The sequence below is a fragment of the Scyliorhinus torazame genome, chromosome 14, assembly GCF_047496885.1.
Source record: "Scyliorhinus torazame isolate Kashiwa2021f chromosome 14, sScyTor2.1, whole genome shotgun sequence".
In the NCBI taxonomy this organism is placed as follows: Eukaryota; Metazoa; Chordata; class Chondrichthyes; order Carcharhiniformes; family Scyliorhinidae; genus Scyliorhinus; species Scyliorhinus torazame.
Window position 1 is genome coordinate 35,656,894 of NC_092720.1, and position 15,986 is coordinate 35,672,879.

General features: G+C 48.2%; 1 protein-coding gene across 2 annotated transcripts in view; it reads right to left on the minus strand.

Annotated features, from left to right (window-relative positions):
* Window positions 1-5,984: 5,984 nt before the first annotated feature.
* Window positions 5,985-15,986, minus strand: part of atp1b3a (ATPase Na+/K+ transporting subunit beta 3a) — a 62,449-nt gene continuing 52,447 nt past the window's right edge. For both annotated transcript variants that reach the window (XM_072473925.1, XM_072473924.1), the window contains 2 exons: window positions 7,215-7,292; window positions 5,985-6,700 (listed from right to left, as the gene is read on the minus strand). In XM_072473925.1, coding sequence (XP_072330026.1) covers window positions 6,533-6,700; window positions 7,215-7,292 — 246 coding nt within the window. In that variant the 3' untranslated portion in view covers window positions 5,985-6,532. The remainder of the gene's footprint in view (window positions 6,701-7,214; window positions 7,293-15,986) is intronic.

A 15,986-nucleotide genomic window follows, 5' to 3' on the forward strand; every position in this document is an offset into this window, starting at 1 on the left:
AACCGTCTGGCCATCCTGGGATACGTAGTGCGCAATGGAGTGATAGGCCCCGACCCCGAACGCATGCGCCCCCTTATGGTATTTCCCCTCCCCACTGCTCCAAAGCCCTGAAACGCTGCCTGGGCTTCTTTTCATATTACGCCCAGTGGGTCCCCCAGTACGCAGACAAGGCCCGCCCGTTAATCCAGTCCACTACCTTCCCCCTGTCGACAGAGGCCCGCCAGGCCTTCAGCCGCATCAAAGCGGATATCGTAAAGGCCACGATACACGTAATCGACGAGTCCCTCCCCTTCCAGGTCGAGAGCGACGCATCCGATGTAGCTCTGGCGGCCACTCTCAACCAAGCGGGTAGACCCGTGGCCTTTTTCTCCCGGACCCTCCACGCCTCAGAAATCCGCCACTCCTCAGTGGAAAAGGAAGCCCAAGCCATAGTGGAAGCTGTGCGACATTGGAGGCATTACCTGGCCGGCAGGAGATTCACTCTCCTCACTGACCAACGGTCGGTAGCCTTTATGTTCAATAATGCACAGCAGGGCAAAATTAAGAATGACAAGATCTTGAGGTGGAGGATTGAGCTCTCCACCTATAACTATGAGATCTTGTATCGTCCCGGAAAGCTGAACGAGCCGTCCGATGCCCTATCCCGCGGCACATGTGCCAACGCACAAATAGACTGCCTCCAAGCCCTCCACGAGGACCTCTGCCACCCGGGGGTCACTCGATTCTACCATTTCGTGAAGTCCCGCAACCTCCCCTACTCTGTGGAGGAGGTCCGTACAGTCACCAGGAACTGCCACATCTGCGCAGAGTGCAAACCGCACTTTTTCAGGCCAGATAGAGCGCACCTGATAAAGGCTTCCCGTCCCTTTGAACGCCTCAGTTTGGATTTCAAAGGCCCCCTCCCCTCCACCAACCGCAACGCATACTTCCTGAACGTGGTGGACGAGTACTCCCGTTTCCCCTTCGCCATCCCCTGCCCCGACATGACAGCGGCCACAGTCATTAAAGCCCTTGGCACTATCTTTACACTGTTCGGTTTCCCCGCGTACATCCATAGCGACAGGAGGTCCTCCTTCATGAGCGATGAGCTGTGTCAGTTTCTGCTCAGCAAGGGCATTGCCTCGAGCAGGACGACCAGCTACAACCCGGGGGAATGGTCAGGTAGAGAGGGAGAACGGTACGGTCTGGAAGACCGTCCTACTGGCCCTACCTCCAGAGATCTCCCAGTGTCCCGGTGGCAGGAAGTCCTCCTGGGTGCTCTCCACTCCATCCGGTCGCTGCTGTGTACCACCACTAACCAAACGCCTCACGAGCGCCTCCTTGTCTTCCCTAGGAAGTCCTCCTCCGGAACGTCGCTGCCGACCTGGCTGGCAGCCCCAGGACCCATCTTGCTCCGAAAGCATGTGCGGGCGCACAAATCGGACCCGTTGGTCGAGAGGGTTCACCTTCTCCACGCAAACCCTCTGTACGCCTATGTGGCGTACCCCGACGGCCGACAGGACACGGTCTCCCTGCGGGACCTGGCGCCCGCCGGAAACACACACACACTCCCAACACCGATCACCCCCTCCCTGCCACCGGCGCACCCCACGACCGCCCCCTTCCCGGGTGGATCGGTCCTCCTCCCGTGCCCACCCAGGAGTAAAAAAACAGGAACGAACAGCGCAACGCTCCCAGAGACGACAGTGCCCGAGCCAGCACCTGCACCACCACCGGGGCTGAGGTGATCGACGAGGACAACCAGGGCACCCGCTCGACTCGTGGAATCCGCGTGACACCAAGAAAACAAGAAGTTTGTTGTAAATAATTCTGACACAAACTTGTACATAGTTAAATGTGGGGCTAAATGCATAGCCACTGTTCGAAATTTGTTCCAGGACCAGCCTTGTAAACCCCTACCACCATGCGAACGACCACCCCGCCGGGTTCCTTTTTAACAAGGGGTTATTGTGGTGGTATGTATTAGGGGTAATATGGTACCTGTGAAGCCGAGAGGCTATTGGCTGACAGGTCCCAGGTCCTGGTTGGATCTGCCGACTTCTGGCTCCGCCCTGAAGGCGGAGTATAAGAGCTCGAGTTCTCCCGGCAGCCGCATTCTGTAACTGAGCTGCTGGGGAACAAGTCTTGCTTAATAAAGCCTCAATAGACTTCATCACTTCTCGACTTGTGTAAGTCATTGTGCGCTACACCCGCCTGCATGCTCCCCAATCCTTTAATCAGCTCCTCCAGCCCAAGCGGCGCCCCCAAACCAGCCACCTGCTCCTCCTCCACCCTCGAGAACCTCAGCTGATCTAGGAATCGTCGCATCCCCTCCTCCCCCGTTAGGGGCTCAGACCTGTACAGATCCCCATAAAAGTCCCTAAATACCTTGTTTATTCTCAACGCACACCGCACCGTATTCCCCCCATTATCCCTAACTCCACCAATCTCCCTCGCTGCCTCCCTCTTACGAAGCTGATGTGCCAGCATCCGACTTGCCTTCTCACCATACTCATACGCCGCCCCTTGCGCTTTCTTCCACTGTGCCTCTGCTTTCCCCGTGGTCATCAGGTCGAATTCCGTCTGGAGGTTCCGTCGCTCCCCAAGTAGCCCCTCCTTGTCCACCCTTAAAATCTCCCCCACCAACCTCTCCCTGTCCCTCCTCTCTCTTCTCCCTGTGGGTCCTAATGGAGATTAGCTCTCCCCTGACCATCGCCTTCAACGCCTCCCAGACTACCCCCACCTGCACCTCCCCGTTGATGTTGGCCTCCAAGTATCTTTCAATACACCCCCACACCTGCCCGTGCACCCCCTCATCCGCCAACAGTCCCATATCGCTAATACTATCATTAATTAACAGAGCCACACCTCTACCTTTTCCTAACTGCATGTCCTTCCTAAATGTCACATTCTTCTAAATTCAGATCCCAATCTGTGGCATCCTGTAACCATATCTCTGTAATGGCTAACAGACCGTACTTATTCATTTCTATTTGTTTTGTTTCGGATGCTACATGCGTTTATATACAGAGCCGCTCATTTTGTCCTTTTATTATTTTTGTAATCTCTTGTCAATTATCTGCCATTTTGCTCTTAGATTTGTGCTGTTCCTTCCTGTCACAGTCTGTTGATCATTACCCATATCTTTCTCTCTTGCCTGGTCTCTGCTCTTTGGTAAACCACATCTTCCCAAATTTGATCCCTTTTCCCCCTATTCAGTTTAAAACCCTCTCTACTTCCCTAGTTGCACAGATCGCTAGAACATCAGCCCAGCATGTTCTAATCTTAATTATCCTATGCCAATGTGCACGTGGCTCAGGTCATAATCCAGAAATTCTTACCTTCAAGGTTCTACCTATTAATTTGGTGCCTAGTTCCTCATACTGACTATGCAGAACCTCCTTGTTCTGTCAATGTCGTTCGTACATACATGGACTATCATCACTGGATTGTCTCACTCCTACTGCAAGTTCTTCTACTGCACTGAGTAAATGTCCCGAACCCTGGCACCAGGCAGGCAACACAACCATCTGGACTCCTTGCTACAGAGAACAGTATCAATCCCACCACTCCCCTCCTCACCCCCACTGCACTGTTTTACTCCCACTGCACTGTTATGTGCTCTCCTACTTGAATGGCTTCCTGTCGCACAGTGCCATGTTTTTTTAATCTTTATTCATTCTTGGGATGTGGGCATCGCTGGCTGGGCCAACATTTGTTTGAAGAGTCAACCACATTGTGGGTCTGGAGTCACATGTAGGCCAGACTAGATAAGGGCAACAGATTTCCTTCCCTAAAGGCTATTGGTGAACCAGATGTTTTTTTCCGACAATGGTTTCATGGTCATCATTAGACTTTTAATTCCAGATTCTTATTGAATTAAAATTCCACCATCTGCCCTGGTGGGATTCGAACCCAGGTGCCCGGAGTATTACCCTGGGTTTCTGGATTACTAGTCCAGTGACAATACCACTATGCCACTGCCTCCCCAATAGTCAGTCATCTCATCAACCCTCCAGCCCCCCACTCTCATCCAAACTAACTGAAAAGAACCTCAAACCTGTTAGACAATTGCAGAAGCTGACATCCTGTCCCTCTGGGACCCCTTACCTGCCACAGCTGCAGTCACACCCTCTTGACCCTGACCCGATTCTAAGGGGTGTGGCCACCTCTTGATACACAGCTTCCAGGTAACCCTTGCCTTCTCTGATGGGTCGCATTGTCTGCAGCTCAGCCTCCAACTCAATAACTCTCAGCTGAAACTCCTCAAGCAACAGAAACTTACTGCAGACATGCTTGCTCTGGGTAACACCAATATCCGTGAGCTCCCTATTCCTGAAGGCATAACACATCACCTGCCCTGCCACAATAGTGAGATTTTGTTCAATTTATATATTTATTATTTATATATTATTAAAATTTATTGTATTATTTTAAACCTTAGGAATAGACTAGAACTTGACCATTCAGCGGATTACTCATCAGATACTCACCGAACAGTTCGCTCCTTCCCCTATAGTAGAGCAAGAACTAATTCCTACAGGACAAAAAAGTTAGAAAGGAAGCAAAGGAGTATCTCTCACTGAACTCCCTTAGCTGACAAAACTCACACTCCAGGACTAGTTGCACTGAAAATGTCTGAATATATATACCTGTAATACTGGTAAAGAACAAGTTTCTGTGAGATGTTTTTGAAACCTTAGGTGCAGTAATTTGAATCATACCATGCCTTAAACTGACAAGTTCTAACCTGGTGGCTTGCATTTAAAGTTTAAATTGTAAAACTGTAAACCGTTCTCAGTAGCCACTTGTTTTTTTAAAATATAAATTTAGAGTACACAATTATTTTTTTTCAATTAAGGGGCAATTTAGCGTGGCCAATCCACCTGGCCTGCACATCTTTAGGCTGTGGGGCGAATCCCGCGCAGACACAGGGAGAATGTGCAAACTCCACATGGACAATGACCCAGGGCCGGGATCGAACCTGGGACCTCAGCGCCATGAGGCAGCAGTGCAAACCACTGCGCCACCGTGCTGCCCTTAGCCGCTTGTTAACAGGTGAATGTTCATATTATGCAAAAAAGTCTTCATTGGTCAAGAACCACCTGGGACTTTAAAGAAAATATATATTTCAAGATTTAAAAGACATGGGTTATCCGCTACACAAGATAATGGCTTATTAGGAATTCATATGTGGCTAACTGTATTTATTATTGGCGTGCATGTGTTCTCAATATTCACATTGCTCATTGCAAGCGTGCACTTTTGACATTTGCTTCTTTTTCATTTTACCACAAACACAAAGTCGGGTTTTCTTACCAGATATTCCAACTATCAGACAAAATGTGCAGGTGTGGCCCACGCCATCACCCTGGCGGGGCTGGGAAAAGCCAGCGTAGCCGGGAATCCTGGGATCAGTTGCCTATTTTTTTAAAATTTTTTTAAAAAGGGCGCCATGGTGTCTGATAAGTAAAAAACAGGAACCCCCCCCCACCGATGAGGGGAACCTCTCCCCAATCTAGCTCCCCAGTGGGGCATACCCTTGACACTGTGCCCACTGACAGCGGGTGGTGACAGAGTTAGGGGGCAGTGCCAGGGTACTCCAGGCAATCCCCCCCCCCCCGCCCCCAGGGGGTCTATACTTGCCCGTGCGTCCCAGCAGGTTCCCTCCACCTGGTTCCCGTTTTATCACTGCAGCAAAATTCCCGTTTTCCGACTCTCGTGATATTTTGTGCCCGCGGCGCCGTTTGCACGTGTGGCAAACGTGGGTGCAAAATTGCACGCAATGTGCGATTGTTTTGAATGGCGCGAATGCTTCGCTTTTTAGTGAGTGATGAATACACATGAAGTACTCTTACATGATTACGTGAGTGCGGCATTTAATGCATGTCACTAAAATGGTGTTACTGTGGCTACACCTGTGGTTCATGACATTACCCATTGCTTTAAAGGTTTCTGTTTAAGAGATTACGCAAAGTTTGAAAACACCAATCCAATCTCAAAAAAAAGTTTAAAATCCAGTTTTATTTTCTCTTTTCTTCATACAGGTTTTAAGGCATCTGCACGAAAGACATAATTCTGCAAAGGTTATAAAATCATTTACGGTCAGCCTGGGGTATTGTTTGATCTTGCTTCCTAAACTTTCCATTCTTCTATGTGAAAGTTAACCTGTGTTAAGTTCATTAAATATGTACACAGCAACAGCACATCAAGCTTTAGACATTCACTTGGGGCAAAAATCACAGCACAAGGACAAAGACCGCCATTATTCAAATTTATAAGTAGAGCTATTTACAGGTCCCTTATTATGGCATGATGTCTTAATATGTGCGTAAACTGATCCAACAGGGGGTTGGGCTGGGGCAAGGCAGGCAGCTATGTATTTAGGATTTGTTTTAACACTTGATATCTGGAAGCACAACATGATGCTACCATAAAATGCCATCTAGCTCATACCCCCTTCAAAGTGGTCACACATCTACAATGGCAGGTCCAGCGCATTATAACAAAACAAGACAACAAAGTAGTCATCGTGCAAGCTCTCCCATTCATGCTATTCTGTTATGTGAACTCTGAAAGATACTCGACCCAAGAATCGGTCGCGATCATCATCATTCTTCAGATTGGTACCAGTTATTTTGCACTCAATCATTAAATCCCTGTTGGTTTCATTGGTACCCAACATTAGTTTCACAGCAACTAGAGGCTGCGAGTAGTTAACCTACAAGGAAGGACAAAAACAAAGATCAGGCACTTATATCTTTTAATGTCACCTCTTCCAGCTAATGTTTTAGCATTTACCACTAAATCAAGAGTTGGATTTCCCCAACTCCATAAAGGAAGCCAGCCGACTGCAAGTAAAAGCATTAGCAATGATTGACATGACAAAATAAAATTTCACTTCATAATTTGACAGATTTGCAAACTGATAGGGCAACATTGTGAAGGCAGCACTGCACATATATAGGAAGATGGTGACAGGAATTGGCCATTCATTTACAGCTTGGCTGATCTGTCCCTCAGCTCCATTTACCACATTTGTTCATATCCCTAGAAACCCTTAGTTAACAGAAATCAATCAATGGCCTTGGAGATTTCAATTGATCCAACATGCAAACCCTTTCTGGGGAGAGGCAAGCAATCAGATGATTGTTTTTTATGATGTTGACCTACATGAATGCAATGTCAAAACACATGAGCAAAGAAATGTAGCATTAACATTAAAACAAACTTACATGGGCTTTTTTGCCATAATATGGATAGTACATTTTATCAAATGATCCAAAGTATTTTACATCCACTTGTGGTTCTTTCTGTATAAAGATAAGCAAAAGTTTACAATCCTTCATATAACAACTAGGAAACTATTATTTAATTGATCAGAGGTTCTGGGAGACGTATGATGTGCATGTTAATTTAAAAAGCAAACTGTAGATTTAACACATCCATCATTTTGTGCATACATTAAGATTGTGAGTTGAAGACAGAGGCGTTGTGGTGGCTTAGTGAATTTGTGTAACATGCTACATCCTGAAGCAGAATGATGAGTGAATTCCCAGTGAGTTAACCAGTTTTAGCTGGCCAGTTAGGCTGGGAGGAAAATCAACACTAAATATCAAGTAATATCTATTATTCCTTCATTACCACTCACAAATAAAAGGTCAAAAAACAAAAATCCTCTATCTGACTGCAAGAGCTGTGCTTTGACAATTAAAACTAAAATTACTACACATTACGAGGTTAAGGGTGCACGTTTGGTGGGGTGTTTCACGATGACTGCAGCGGCGAGATTGACACTGCTTTGCAACGGCACTTAGCTGTTTTTGGGCCTCCGAGAGGTTCTCCCCGTCGAGGCCACACTTTGAATGTTTTCTGGCACTGGGAAACCGAGCGTGCGCAGAACCGGCTCCTCATAGATTGGGATGCCAATTTAAAAATGGCGTCCCGATCTCGCTACAATGAGGACACGGCGAGCAGAGCTCCTCAGTGCACAAAACGGGGCTATGTGTGGCCTCAGCCATGTGTTGCCCGCTGCGGCCCCGTATCTAACCTGGGTGCCATTTTATAGCGTGTTTCTCAGCGCTGCTATGGGACTTGTTCCCATTTAGTTAAATCCCGTAGTATTCTAGCTTCTATTAATAGGAACATTGAGTACACAAATAAGGAGGTAAAGTTAAACTTGTATAAAACACTGGTTAGGCCGCATCTGGAGTGCTGCGTCTGGTTCTGGGTGATGTACTGGAGGAAAAATGTGATGGCATTGGAGAGAATACAGAGGAGATTCACAAAAGTGATTACAGCGATAAACAAATGTAGCTCTGAGGATAGATTGGAGAATTTGGGTCTGTTTTCCTTGGAGAAAAAGAAGGCTGAGAGGAGACTTGATAGAGGTATTCAAGGTCCCGAGGGGTCTGGACAGGGTAAATAGTGAGAAATTGTTCAAGAGTTACATCAAGAACTAGAGGGCACAGATTCAAAATAATGGGTAAAAGGAATAGAGGTGATGTGAGGAAACTGTTTTTCACCCAGAGGTGGTCGGTTGGACTCTGGAACTAACTTTCTGAGAGGGTGGTGGAGGTAGGTTTGATTCAAAAGGGAATCTGATTGCTTTCTGAAAGGAATGTACAAGGTTACGGGGATAAGTGGAACTCAGCAGAGTGCCCTTTCAGAGAGTCAGTGCAGATCTGATGGGCCGAACAGTTTCCTTCTGCACCGTAAAGATTCTGCAAAGTCTAGGTTACAAGATGAAAGAACCTCATCAGTACACAAACAGATTTGCAACAAGGAATCCGCAGGATTATGGGAATCAACTTACTTTTAAAATGCCTAAATTCGCTGGGGGGGGGGGGGGGGGGGGGTCATAAAAGGAGGGGAGAGTTTAAATACGTGCCTCAGCGATGCACCTTACTAACCATCAGCACATATTAGTAAATCAGACACTACATATGGGAGGACTGAGAAAATTCACTTTTAGAAGTCTTTCAATCACTACTCCCCAAAGTGCTACAACACCCAGCCATTTCAAATGCTTTCCATAAACAATAGTTAAGATAACAAAAGAATTAGCAGGAGTAGGCCATTCAGCCCCTCGAGCTTGATCTGTGTTGGATAAGATCGCGCTTGATCTGATCTTAGCTTATCTTCACTTTCCTGCCTCTCCTCCATAATAACCCTGGTCTCCCCCCTTATCGATCAAAAATCTAATGCACTTTGGAATGTATTCACTGACCTAACCTCCACTGCTCGCTGGGAAAGAAATTGTGCATCCGGAGTGTGCAACAATGCCTACAGGATTCTGATCCCAGCAGTGCAACGGATCCAGATGATGAATGCCTGGACAACGCCTACCATGTGGGCATTATTACAACGTCTGAATATGCCACACCAGGCACATCGCAGATCTGATCCATCCTAGCTGTGGATTCAGAGGATGAATGGCGAGCAGTGATGAAGGTCAACCACTGCCCCATCCAGTTCAAGCTGGACACAGGTGCCTCTGCCAACCTCCTCTCACAGGCAGACTTCAGACGCATTAAGAGGCCCCCCACGGTCCTTCTAGCTGCCTGCAAGCTCCTGGATTACAACGGGAATGCCATCCCGGCACTGGGATCCTGCCATCTGCACGTATCCAAACGACACACACAAGCACGGTTACGCTTTGAAATTGTTAAGCTGGGCAGGGCATCCCTACTAGGTGCGCACGCCTGCAAGCAGCTAAACGTCATTCAAAGGGTTTACACCACAACATCCTCCCATGTGGATCTTCAGGCCGGCATCGCGACATCCTCGCCCAGTATCCAGATGTGTTCAACGGGATGGGCACGCTGCCGTATCGATCAAGATTCTGCTACGGCCTGATGCCAAGCCAGTGGTCCACGCACCACGACGAGTCCCCGCTCCACTGAGAGAGCGCCTGAAGGCACAGCTCAAGAATCTTCAGCAACAAGGCATCATACCCAAGGTCACCGAACTGACTGACTGGGTCAGCTTGATGGTGTGCGTAAAGAAGCCTTCAGGGGACCTGCGCATCTGCATTGATCCCAAGGATTTCAATAAGAATATCATGCGGGAACACTACCCCATCCCGAAGCGGGAGGAACTCACGAGTGAGATGGCACATGCGCGCTTCTTCACCAAATTGAATGCGTCACAGGGAATTTGGCAAATCCAGCTGGAAGAGCCCAGCAGAAGGCTCTGCACCTTCAACATTCCTTTTGGCAGATACTGCTACAATCGCATGCCATTTGGCATCATCTCGGCATCGGAGATATTCCATCACATCATGGAGCAGGTGATGGAAGGCATTGAAGGGGTTAGTGTGTACGTGGACAACATAATCATATGGTCCACGACCCCTGAAGAACATGTGTCCCGTCTCCAGAAGGTATTCCACCGTGTACCCCGTCTCCAGAAGGTATTCCGCCGTGTACATGTCAACGGCCTGAAGTTAAACAGGTCCAAATGTTGTTCAGGCACATCGACGCTCAAGTTCAGGCGACCAGATCTCCCAGCATGGTGTGCGCCCGGACACAGACAAAATCAAGGCCATCAACGCGATGAAGGTCCCGGAGGACAAAAAGGCTGTGCTGCGCTGATTGGGTATGGTCAATTTTCTGGGCAAGTTCATTCCAAACATGGCCACACACACCGCGGCCCTACGCAACCTGGTGAAAATGTCAACTGCCTTTGAGTGGAAGGTGGCACACCAGACAAGAGTGGCTGGAGCTGAAAGCCAAGCTCACCACTGCACCAGTCCTGGCATTCTTCAACCTGGACCGGGAGACAAAGATATCCACAGATGCGAGTCAGGGTGGCATCGGTGTGATGTTGCTTCAACGCGATGACACATCATCCTGGGCACCAGTAGCCTACACATCAAGGGCGATGACGCCCACTGAAACCAGATATGCACAGGTTGAGAAGGAGTGCTTGGGTCTTCTCACCGGCATCCTCATATTTCATGATTATGTCTACGGCCTGCCGACATTCACTGTCGAGACGGATCATAGGCCTCTGGTCCACATCATCCACAAGGACTTCAACGACATGATGCCTCGGTTGCAGAGAATCCTGCTTAAACTTAGGAAGTATGACTTCAACTTGGTGTACACACCTGGCAAGGAGCTCAACATCGCTGATGCATTGTCCCGCTCCATCACCTCGCCCAGTGAGCCGCTGGAGCTCACCCAGCACATCGAATCGCAGGTGCAGCTGTGAGCTAGCACTCTCCCGGCGACAGATGAGGAGGTAGTTCTCATCCGTGATGAGACAGCCAAGGACCCCCTCTTGCAGCGCGTCATCCAAAACCTCACCAATAGCTGGCAGTAAGGGCAGTGCCCACAATTTTACAATGTGAAGGATGACCTGACGGTGATTTATAGTATCCTCCTAAAGCTGGACAGGATTGTCATTCCGCTCAGTCTCCAGAGCTTGGTGCTGCGCCAGATTCATCAGGGACACCTGGGCATCGAGAAGTGCAGATGCAGAGCCTGGCAAGCTGTCTACTGGCCCGGCAGCAGCCAGGACACCACAAACATGGTCCTGAACTGTGCTACCGGTCAGCGGTTCCAGCCAGCGCAGAGCAAGGAGACGCTCCAACAGCATGACATAGTGACCTCTCCGTGGTCCAAGGTTGGCATCGACCTCTTTCATGCGAATGGTCACGACTACGTATTGATCATCGACTATTTCTCGAATTACCCGGAGGCGCTGAACCTCCCGGACCTCACCTCTCGGAACGTCATCAAAGCCTGTAAGGAGAACTTCTCAAGGCATGGCATCCCAATCACTGTCATGAGCGACAATGGCCCGTGCTTTAACAGTCGAGAATGGTCCACGTTTGCCAGGTCATACAATTTCCAGCATGTCACCTCCAGTCCGCACTTTCCGCTGTCCAATGGAAAAGTCGAGAAACAGCTCATCTGCAAGGCCGCGGACTCTGCCTCCGACATACACCTTGCACTGCCCGCGTACAGGGCGACTCCATTGTCCACTGGCATGTCGCCGGCTCAACTCCTGATGAACAGGGACCTGCGGACGACGCTTCCAGCCATACACCTGCCCAACCTGGATCACCTCCCAGTGCTGCAGATGATGCAGCAGCTCAGAGGCCGTCAAAAGCAGGGCTACAATGCCCATGCCACCGATCTGGCCGTGCTAACCCCGGCAGACACTGTCAGGATCCAGATACCGGATGGTGGGTGGTCTGCCCCGGCTGTTGTTATGCGACAGGCCACGCCCCGCTCTTATGTTGTATGTATGGCTGATGGCTCCATCATGCGAAGGAATTGACGGGCACTGCGCAAAGTTGCCTGCCCGCAACCACTTTCTCCTCCATTTCCATATGTTGAATTGCCACCTCCTGATACCTCACACCACGAGGCCACCAGTCAGGCTTCCATTCCGCCTGTCAAGGCATCGTCGTCCCCTCCGCCACCTCTCCGGCGGTCGACCAGGATCAGACGCAAGCCTCAGAGACTGGACTTGTGAACGTTTGTTTTGTTTGCTCTGTTCTGTTGTCCTCCGTCAGTCACGTTAGACAGACTCATTCACCTGTAAATACATTCACATACGCCAACAAAACATGAAAAAAAGGGGAGATGTCATGATATGCAAACATGCAGCTAATGAACACATAGAATAGGACACGACCAATGAGCAGTCAGGGCACTCAGGGGTGGTATCTCACTATAAAAGGGATGAGGCATCACACCCCGCCTCTTTCCACAGACCAACATCTACAGAGTGAGACAGGGTGCATCCTCAGCATCACACCCAAGCACGTGGTTTAGAGCAAGGCTGGTTTAGTTAGACTGAGTTACTACATTTAGATTAGCAGAGTCAAACTCATCGAGAACTGTGCTAATAGAAAATCTGGAGCATCTTTTACTCAAAACTGCATCAAGTGGCAGCTTGTGTTATTCCAAATTACATAACACAACAGTGAGCAGAAACGAAAAGCTCAGCTGGTCCAGAAGAGGGCGAGAAAAGAGAAGCCAGTGAATGGTGCACATTCTCAGCTTGCTGTCTTCCAATGCAGGAGAGACAGCCATGTCAGAACGGGGCTCCTGAGCCACACTAAGTGATGCGCAACACAGAGTTGACTACCATGGTGCAAACCATCATTTTGAGATTGAGGGCTGCCACTGCAATACATGGTCTGTAACACTGGCCCCAAACTGTGCTGTTGTAACACTGGCAAAATTGATCAGCATTCTCTGGCAATACAACTGTGGAAGTGAGGAAACCTCTGGCTACCACAAATGCACAGTTAATGTAGAAATCCAGATGTTGCTGTCAGTGATTCCCTTCTCCTCCATATGGTGCACTATTCCAGCCTCCGCAGATGGCAATCTTTAGGGAAGCCTTGAATAGGTTGTGAGTGTAAAACAAACACCAAAAAAAGTAAACTTTGTTGAATGAGATGTAATTGGGATTTTAATGCAATCCCATAACTCCACCTAACCTTTGCACACTAAGGGATAATTTAGCACGGTTAATCAACCTAAACTGTACATCTTTGGACTGTGGGAGGAAACCCGAGCACCCGGAAGAAACCCATGCAAACACATGCAAACTCCACACTGACAGTCACCCAAGGCCAGAATTGAACCCGGTTCCCTACCACTGTGCCACCGTGCCACTGGTCCCCACAAACGCCAGGTGGCACAGGCAGGGGCACTGCCAGGCTGACATTTTTCCTGCGCTGGGGATCAGGCCCAGGGACGCCCTGCCCATACGAGGTGGGGTATGGAAGAGTCCCACTCCTCCCCCGAGGGCCCCCTTATAGGTGCGTTGGGGGGGGGGGGGGGGGGGCAGTATCTCCTGCATTGAGGAGTTCCGGCGAGCGCAGGAAACAGGACTAAGTTCTCCGCTGAGGACCTAGATTGTAACAAAGTCCCGTTATATCGCGTGGTGTTTCACGGCGCCTCAAGCTTGACATGGGACTCTGTTGCAAATTGGTTAGATCACGCCCAAGATCTCTCCTACAACCACCAAGACTCAAGACTTATACAGTCAACAGTAGTCAAATTGTAAGTAGGCCATTACAGGGCAGATGAGAAGATGATTTTCACCCAGAAAATGTTGGGGGTCTTGAACTCACTGCCTTAATGGATGATAGAGGCAGAAAATCTCATCATATTTAAATAGTACTTGGATATGCACTTCAAGTAGCACCATCACCTTCAAGACTATGGACCAAGGAGTAGAATGTGCAATTAGATTGGAAACTCTGTTTTTGGCCAGCACAGACATGTGGATCAGAGCGGTAAATTTCCATGATTCATTACCTCAAAGTTCTCCTTTCAAGTTACACGTTGTCCTGATTTGGAATTGTATTGCTATTCCTTCACAACTGGATCAAGATCCTCGGATTCCATACCTAACAACATTATCGCCACATGGGCTTGTATTGATTCAGGAAGAAATCCTACAAACACTTTCTCAAGGAAACTAAGGATGGGCAATAAATGGAGACTTGGTGACATCAACTATACAAATAAATAAAAGTGGAGGATGTAAATTCTGAGGCCTTGTTTGTGCATAAGCAATGCCAACTTTTTCAGACAGCATCAGCTGCAATTTGGAGAATGCTACACAGAACGGATAAGGTGGTGGAACTGATCGGTGTTAAGAAGTCTATCTAGGGCGGCACGATGACGCAATGGTTAGCACTGCTGCCGCACGGCACCGAGGATCCGGGTTCGATACTTGCCCCGGGTCACTGTCATGTGGAGATTGCGCATTCTCCCTCAGTCTGCATGGGTCTCACCCCCAGAATCCAAAGATGAGCAGGGTAGGTGAATTGGCCACGTTAAATCGGCCCTAACTTGGAAAAAAGATTTGGGCACTCTAAATTTTAAAAACATTTTTTTTTAAAGTCATAGGAACAAAACAATAAACAATCCAAAAAATCAGCTTAGCCAATCACTGTGCGCATGCATGATGAAAATTCAATTCTCCACAATAAATTTTGAAAAGGACAAAAAACTACCAAGTGCAAGTTAATTATGGAAGTTAAAACACGAGACCTTCCTGGTGCCTAGCAGCAACATCAAATTACTGTTATATATGAAAATGAAATGAAAATCGCTTATTGTCACAAGTAGGCTTCAAATGAAGTTACTGTGAAAAGCCCCTAGACGCCACATTCCGGCGCCTGTTCGGGGAGGCTGGTACGGGAATCGAACTGTGCTGCTGGCCTGCCTTGGTCTGCTTTCATAGCCAGCGATTTAGCCCTGTGCTAAACAGCCCCCTGTGGCTATACACAGGAGAGAACGGAAATGGTTACTTGCCTGTTGGACTAACATGTGATACCAAAATAACAAAGTGACGACGTAATGATGTTTTCCTATCTTCATCCTTCACTCCACCATTACCTTTTAAGTGATTTTTCTATTCTCGTATTTTGGCAAATCCATCATAGGAACATAGGAATTAGGAGCTGAAGTAGGCAATTCAGCCCTTCGAGCCTGCTCCGCCATTCAATCAGATCATGGCTGGTCTCTTTCTAGTCTCAAATTCACCTCCCCACATGTTCCCCATATCCCTATAAACCTGTTTTTTAAAATCAGAAATATATCGATCTCCTTCTTGAAACCATTTAATGACTCCGTTCCACTGCACTCTGGGGCAGCAAGTTCCACAAATTCACCACCCTTTATGAGAAGTAGTTCCTCCGCATCTCAGTTCTAAATCTACTGTTTCTCAACCTATATCTGTGACCTCTTTTTCTAGATTTCCCTACAAGGGGGAACATGTGGTCCACATTTACATTATCAATCCATTTTAGTATCTTGTATACCTCGATCAAATCCCCTCTCATCCTTCTAAACTCCAGCAAGTATAAGCCCAAACGGTTTAACCTCCTCTCATACGTCAACCCTTTCATCCCCAGAATCAGACTGGTGAATCTCCTCTGAACTGCCTCCAAAGCCATGACATCCTTCCTCAAATAAGGAGGTCAAAACTGGACACAATACTCCAGATGTGGTCTCACCAGCACC